Here is a 7,945-nt window from a genome sequence, read left to right as displayed (position 1 = left end):
TTAAAGTGTAAATGTTAATCCAAATTATCTTTAAAAAAAAAAGAGCTCTGAAACAGCATCAGGTTTACTTGGACATACCCTAAGACAGAAGTGCAGGCAGTGAAACTTGCCGTCTGTTTATACAACAATTTGCAACCCCCTCGAACCAGTTCCCTTTTTGTTTATTGTTTTTTGTGGTGTGAGGGGTTTACGTGAGGGACCAACATTACAAAATATTGTATAACTGAGAAGTGAAAGGAAAGGTAATCCAGTTTTCAAAGCAGAAATAATAAAAAAGTGTAGCTTGTGCTTGTAAGCCTCATTTATGGATACCCCAACAATAAAAGCCATATCTCTGTGGCCTAGATCCAAATGTGAGGCAGGAAACCCACCATCCACATCTCTGTGAAAACACCATGCTGATTTCAACACGTTGGCGGCGGCAGCATCATGCTGAGGGGACGCCTTTCTTCAGCTGGGACAGGGCAGCAGGTCAGCGTTGATAGGAAGATGGCCGGAGCTTCAAACTAGGGTGAAGGTTCACTTTCCAGGATGAAAATGGCACAAAACATACAGGCGGAGCTAAATCCAACTAAAAATCTGTTGCGGGATTTGAAAATAAATGTTCCCTGAAGCTCTTCGTCCAATCTTGCTGAGCTTCAGCTTTATTGCAAAGGAAAAGGCACCGATTTCTGTTTCTAGATGTTTACAGCTGGTAGAAACATGTCCCAAAAGACCTGCACTGCAAAAACAAAACTAAAAATAAGTCAAATATTATTGAAATTAGTGTATTTGTCCTTGATTTGAGCAGGTAAATAAGATAATTTGCCAATGGAATGAGATTTTTTGCACTTAAAATAGGAACAACGTATCTCTATCATCTTATTTCAGGTGCAGTATGTCTAATTATCTTAGTTTAGGGGTCAAAATACTCATTCCGTTGGCAAATAATATTATTTACCTGCTCAAATAAAGGGCAAATACATTAATGTCAAGAAAATGTTACTTATTTTTAGTTCTCTTTTTACAGTGTAAGACGGTTTTAAGTCAAATATTGCAATAGGAACAACTCATCTCTATCATCTTATTTCAGGTGCAGTATGTCTAATTATCTTAGTTTAAGGGTCAAAATACTCATTCCATTGGCAAATAATATTATTTAGCTGCTCAAATCAAGGATAAATGCACTAATTCCAAGACAGTTTGACTTATTTTTAGCTCTGTTTTTGCAGTGTGAAGGTTTAGCTGCAGCAAGATATGGTTCTGGAAACTGGTGCCTTCAATAGCACATCACACTTTCCACATTTTATAAAAAAAAAAAAAAAAAAGAAATTATGAGAAGCATGTATAATTTCTCCAGTAGTTTACAGGTTTTTAGTTGAAACATGACCAATTCTTAAAAAAAAAACTTTCATGGGATTCTTCTGCCACGTACTGTGTCTCAGAGTCCAGGGCCGAAGGTAACGGATTTAAGTCCGTTACAGGCCCCGGTCAGGGTGACCCTCCACTTTACTGGGGCAAGCAGTCTGAAGTGAGAGGCGGCCATTTTTGGTAGCAGATAAAGGATCCCCTGAGGTGGAGATGTGCTGTTGTATGAGGGGCCAGAACGACGGAGGGAGTGGACGCTCGATGGACAGAAGCTGCTGCTGAGGCGGAGGACAGAAACGCTCTGCAGCAACGAAGGTGAAAAGTGGAGGGGAGGGGAGTGAAGGTGTAAACCGTGACACATTGGAGCTAGGATTCCTGTTTTTGTCCACGTAGGGAGTGAAAGGAGGAGAGAAACATGGAGACACTTGGCTTTCAGCGTGGGACGTGATGATGTCCTGTTTGTCTTCTGTCTTCCCGTCCTCCGGTCCCGTCTTGCTGTTCTGCAGAGCTTCATCCAGACAGGGATCTCTGAGGAGAGAGGAGCTTCTCTGGCCTTTACGAAACTTTGCCCTCCTGTTTTTGAACCACACCTATGCAAGAAATGGCAGAGAGTCAATTAGTATTATTATTTCAGAAAAATAAAATATATAACGAAAGCAATCCTACATAACTAGTACTAATCCTATTTAGGTATGGGCATGATGCTAGCATCAATGTATAACAAGAAGCAACATTTTTAAAAAACACCAATGTTTGAAACAATGCAATAAATTCGGGAGTCTGAAAATATTTCTAGTCATGAAAAACTGGGGTTGCAAGTGTGGAAACCGAATTAGTCTAAGCCATTATCCTTGTTAAGGTAATGCTCTTTTACAACTACAGCTGGCAAGCTAAGAGAAGCATTTCTGCTAAAGAGACAACTGTAGATAGCCCAGATAAACCAATTAAATTTGGAGTATCTGTTCACATTTAATTAATTGTAGCTGTTTTGCTGTTCTGAGCAGCAAATATTCTGTGGACTGAGAGGTACACCACTTTTTTTTGGTGTACCTCAAGGCCTTGTACTCAGACCCGTCGTGAATGGTGAGAAGGTTGCTGGAACAAAACGCACACAAGAGCTGGGTAGCCGCAAGATGAGATGAATATTTTATTAGAGGATAAGCAACACTAAACGAGACAAGAAACGGGTGAACATGAAGGGGAAGACTGAAGACAGGCAGACAAGGGATCCGAGATCTAACAGAAAAAAGATGAAATCAACTAATATAATCTACTTACTAATAGAAATAAACTCTAAATGATGAGAAAACTGAAAGATGCACCATTCCAGGAACGTAAAAAAACAAATCAACAAACAAACACCTGAGAATCGTGACAGGACCTATCTCTATAATTATTTTCTTCCTCCTCTCTCTTGGCAATATTTTATGTAACTTACATAATTTTATTAATTTTTTTGATCAGTCAACATCTAGCTCTACTTGCCCACTGTACCCACTACTCACTCCTACCTCCCTTCCTCTCTGATTGCCCAGAGGAAATCAGATCCCAGTTTTTCTGAATAACTATACATAAATGAACAGTGACAAAGCACAGGTTATTATTATTGTTAAGATTACATTTATTTAATATTTTGTTTCAGTCTTTTTTTAAAAATCAGAACAATTAAAAAATGCTGAGTTCAACAATATACAGATAGGAATCTGTATATTTTGTCAGTAGCAGCAGGAACAATTGTTGCTCCTCTGTTTAACGTAAAAATAATTTGATCGTGTAATTTTTTTTCCCTTTTTTACGCTTGTGTTGGTAATACTAAACAACTAAAACCTGTTTTTGCTCACATGCAGTAAGAATTTCATACTGGACCATACTAAATCTTATTACTAAAATGATAAAGCTATGCAACTAAAAACAGGCCTCATGGTTTTATGCAAAAGTTTCAAACCACTAATTTCTTTACACTTTGCTTCCTTATCAGTCAGACTTTCTTTGAATCCTTTAAAGTGGTCTTGATGGATTGTTTTATGATGTTTTTCTTGAACTTTGGCTGTTCTTTCACTCTATTCAGTCCAGTCCTTGTGTCTGACCATGGCAGCATATTGTGCAGCAAAACGAAAAAAAGCAGATAAGCAGAGAGCAAAACAAGGTTGTCAGGCCTAAAGAACACGTTCTACAGCAGATGAACAACATCTGAAAGTCACCAGTGGCGGTTCTAGACCAAATTTACCAGGGGGGCCAAGGTGGGGCCAGTATTTTTTTCACAGGGGCACATAAATGAATGAAATCATAAAACAGGGCAATATTTAATCGCTTAATAATATGAAGTGAGCCACTTGTGGCTCTGGTACTGCAGGTTTCAGATTCCTGATCTAGCAGATGAAAACTGTGATCCCAGCTCAATACAGCTGAAGCTAAAAGTAAAACACCTTGATTTTTAAACCCTTGTTAGGTTTAAAAATCAATAAAATTGGTAAAAGTGACAAATTAGGTGTGGTTTCTTCACCAATGCATATAATCGTAAGAAGTTTATTTAATTTATGTCTTTTGTACAGGGGCCAGGACCATTTCTACAGGGGCACTGGCCCCTGTGGGCCCCTGTCTAGAGCCGCCCCTGAAAGTCGCGTCTTTATTGATGAAGAATTTAATTATGCTTCATTCTCCGTTTAATCATCTGTGTGACAAGTTCTGAGCTAATATGACTTTAAGGACCTACTTGTTGGAACTAAAATACTATTTTGAGGATGTTAAGCTGTCATGTATTGGTATTTTCACAAATCCCACCAAATAAAAAAAGATTAAAATGTGTTGCTATAACTGTCCTTTAAGTCATTTAAGTTGGGTTAACTGCTTTGTTCAGCGTTAAGTGTAGAGACAACATTGGGTCTTTCTTTAGTAAAGGAGACTGTTATGCCTGAATGATTCCTAGGCCAGAAATCAGAGGTCCAACAAACATCAAAACCAAAGCCTTCCTATAAAAATCTTAAAAATCTTCATGTACTAAACATAAAAAAAGAAATACTTCCTGTGAGCCTTAAGAATTGATGATCAAAGAGTTCAACAAAGTGCAACTTCTTAAGGAAACTAAACGTAAAGCAGTGAGCGATGAATCAGGGCTTTTGCACAGAGCGGTTAATGTGAGTCATGCAATGGGCGGAGGCGGGTGGTGCCACCTGAATGCGAGCCTCAGGCAGGTTGATGCACATGGCCAGCCTCTCCCTCATGCTGACATCTGGGTACTGGGTTTGCTGGAAGGCCTTTTCCAGGGCCTGCAGCTGCGACACGGTGAACGCAGTGCGGCTGCGTCGCTGCTTCTGCTGGTTCCCATAGCGAGCCTCGAGGATCAGCTCTGACAGGACGAGCAGGATATAAAACCAACAGTCAGTCAGTCTGCCAGGCTATATAATAATTTTTTTTTTTTTGTTATCAGTCATAATAATAAGATAAGATAATATAGGCTTTATTGATCTCACATTGGAGAAATTCACTTGTCACATCAGCTCAATAGTCAATCAATAGTCAGAAGAAGGTGCCAAAAGTTGGAAAAGGTGCATCAGTTATTTACAGTGTATCTTCATATATATATATATATATATATATATATATATATATATATATATATATATATATATATATATATATATATATATATATAATAAGCTTTCCTCAATAGGCTGATCCTTTTTATTATAGTGATCACACAGAGAACGTGCCCCTTTTTTTTCTACCCGTGATGATGGAAAGGTATTTGCACCTTTACAAGTTTTTCCTGTTTCAGTTTTTATGTCACATTTCATTTTTTTTTCACACACATCTCAACCACAAAGATACAGTAAATACAAACAGCAGATTTCAAATGGTTGTTTAATCTACTAAAAAGAAAACTGGAAACCTCGAGTGGAGCTTTTTCAGAAGCTGAAATGCTTGTTTTCGTCTTTACATGCTGACCCACCTGCAAGCCTCTCGGCCACAGAGAAGGTGTGCGCCGCCGGGGCCGCGGCCGCAGCGGAGTACGCCTGGTACTGCTGCGCCACCTGGTGGCGGAGGTCGAACAGCACGGAGTTCGCCCCGTGGAGGGGATACAGGCCCCCGGCAGAGGTCCCGTAGAAACTCAGGGAGTTCATCACCAACCTAAATGAACGGACTACGTTATTTGCGTGATATGTGCAACTTTACTGCAGACTTAAATCCCCCCAACAACACTTAAAAACTCCTAAAACACATAAGCAAACCAAAGTATTTAAATTGGTAGTTTGCAGCAATGTGACAAAGCAACAATTGTTGATTTTCTTTTGCTAAAATCGTCGTCATTAGGACAAACTCCAGATGTTAATGAGTAAATAGGTAACAGCTGCCGGAAAAAAATAAGACAAAATTTTGTAAATCAAATCAAAATTACATAAATTAGTAAAACAAAAGTATTTTTTACAAATACATTTATTAGCAGAAATGTTTATTGTAATTATAACCATAATAATGAATTTCTTTATGCCAGTTTAACTTGTTTGAATACTTTGAGGATGCTCGCTCAAATTTAGTTTAGAGGTGCGGAAAATATAGACTAGCATTCCTGATCACAATTATGTGTGTGCAATATTGCAATAGACATAAAATATGATAGGACATCGTATTTAAAGATTCATGCTCTGATTAATAATATATCTGCCTGGTAAGATGGACTCTAAAGTCCCTAAACTTCCCTCAACTGAGGTAAATCTTTAGGAGGTCAAATGCTAAAACTCACAGAGAGGGGTGGAGATTTTCTGTTATGGTAAAGAAAGAAGAGTGCAATTTGGGTTTTCAGAAACATTAAATTCTTTCTCAATTAGACTTTAGTTATATAGCGCCATTTCATGATACATGTCATCTCAAGGCACTTTCCAAAGTCAAATTCAATCAGATCATACAGATTGGTCAAAATGTTTCCTATTTAAGGAAACCCAGCAGATTGCATCAAGTCTTAATAAGCAGCATTCACTCCTCCTGAAGAAGCGTAGAGCCACAGTGGACAGTCGTCTGTATTGTTGATGGCTTTGCAGCAATCCCTCATACTGAGCATGCATGAAGTGACTGTATCACAATAAAAAAAAAATCTGATGTACTGCAGTCCTTAAACAATTTTCATATTTAAAGAAAGAAATAATGGAAACAAAAAAGTGGAACACAAAAAAGGTTGCAAGATGCTAATCACCAAAAGAGAAAACGAATTAAGCAAATACATTAAAATAACCACCTTATAAGAACAAATTTTTAATCACAAAAAAGATTTTTTTTACATTTCAATAATGAGTCTTTTGGCCCTTATCTTTCCCCAGATCACAAAATCTACATTATTATTGTTGCTTAAACTGGTTTAATTTGCTCAAACACTGCTTTTAAAAACTTATTTTCATGTAAAAAAAAACTTAAAATCCTCATCCCAATGAGGTCTGTGCTTCAAATAAATGTGGTTGTAATGATGGCTTTGTCAGATTTAGCCTGATAACTGAATCGCCGTTCAACACCACATTTTTATTTTATTTTTCTAATTACCTGAGATCCAGACCGTGTGCAGCTCAGGTGAGTTTCCCCAAGAATCTTTAGTCCAATTTAGGCCTCAATAAATCCTCCCCAGCAGCTGCTTTTCCTGCAGTTTCGTGGATCTCCTTTCCTGAAACCATTCTCACCCTGGACTATTTAAGATGCCTTTACCCAGGCTCCCCTCAGCCATTAGCCAATGGAAAGGAAGGTATTAGCTGGGATTAGGTGGGATGAGGGAAGAGAGGGGGGCAGCTGGGAGCTCAAGTTTTTTGAAACTATTGAACTTGAGAGATTTATGCCAAGAATCGCCCAATGAGAGAGCGTTTCATTCGCTCCCCAGTTAAAACAATTAAAACAATGTGGTGGGCTAATCTCCGAGGCAGGACAGATTAAAATAACAGCCTTTGATTGTCCTCTCCTTCTCAGTCTACTGACAGCCCCCCCCCCCCCCCCCAACCCCTGCTCCTCCTGATTGGGGGGAGGGGGGGGGGGATTTGTTTTGCTAACCGCCACCATATTTTGCCTATGAACTGTCACAATGAGAAGTTAATCTGAGCCCTGGCCAGTGAGAGCAATTTCCTAAAATCCTACAGCGGCAAATTGGTCCAAAACCAAGGAAAACTCCAGATTATAAGAGAAATAGAAAATATTTGTTTTGAACCAGCAGGTTTTAAGTTAATTTTGAGGAATTCCAGTTTTAGGCTTCTGAACAGTTTGTTTACAGAATAAGTCGAGATTTTCTAAAACTGCAGTTGTCGTGCGGGAAAATCGACAATTTAACCCCAAACATACATCTTTCCCCAAGTTCTTATGAGAATATCTACAAAGTAGATATCAGAATATGTATTGAAGCTTAAAAAGTAGTCACAATTGGAAAATATGTTGATAAAATCTAAGTAGCTTTATTAAGTGATGACAATAACTCGTCGATTAAACCATTCTCTGTCTCCCACTTCTCTACTATGCAACTCATCTTGTCAGCAAATAAAAATCTGAAAAGTAGAGCGTTTTTGTTTGCCCCCTTCACCCTTTATTCAAATTCTGTGCAATCAAATGAATGCAAAAGTCCATCCATCCATCC

At 38.5% G+C, this 7,945-nt stretch overlaps 1 protein-coding gene across 1 annotated transcript; it reads right to left on the bottom strand.

Annotated features, from left to right (window-relative positions):
* Positions 1 to 1,151: 1,151 nt before the first annotated feature.
* Positions 1,152 to 7,052, bottom strand: zgc:101100 (homeobox domain-containing protein). Its single transcript, XM_012881405.3, has 4 exons — positions 6,877 to 7,052; positions 5,297 to 5,475; positions 4,518 to 4,693; positions 1,152 to 1,937 (listed from the first exon to the last, which is right to left on the bottom strand). Exons 2-4 carry the CDS (start codon positions 5,466 to 5,468, stop codon positions 1,458 to 1,460), a joined length of 828 nt encoding a protein of 275 aa, XP_012736859.2. The 5' UTR covers positions 5,469 to 5,475; positions 6,877 to 7,052; the 3' UTR covers positions 1,152 to 1,457.
* Positions 7,053 to 7,945: the final 893 nt, after the last annotated feature.

Source organism: Fundulus heteroclitus, chromosome 9 (genome assembly GCF_011125445.2).
Source record: "Fundulus heteroclitus isolate FHET01 chromosome 9, MU-UCD_Fhet_4.1, whole genome shotgun sequence".
Lineage (NCBI taxonomy): Eukaryota > Metazoa > Chordata > Actinopteri > Cyprinodontiformes > Fundulidae > Fundulus > Fundulus heteroclitus.
This window is presented reverse-complemented; position numbering and strand designations above follow the sequence as displayed.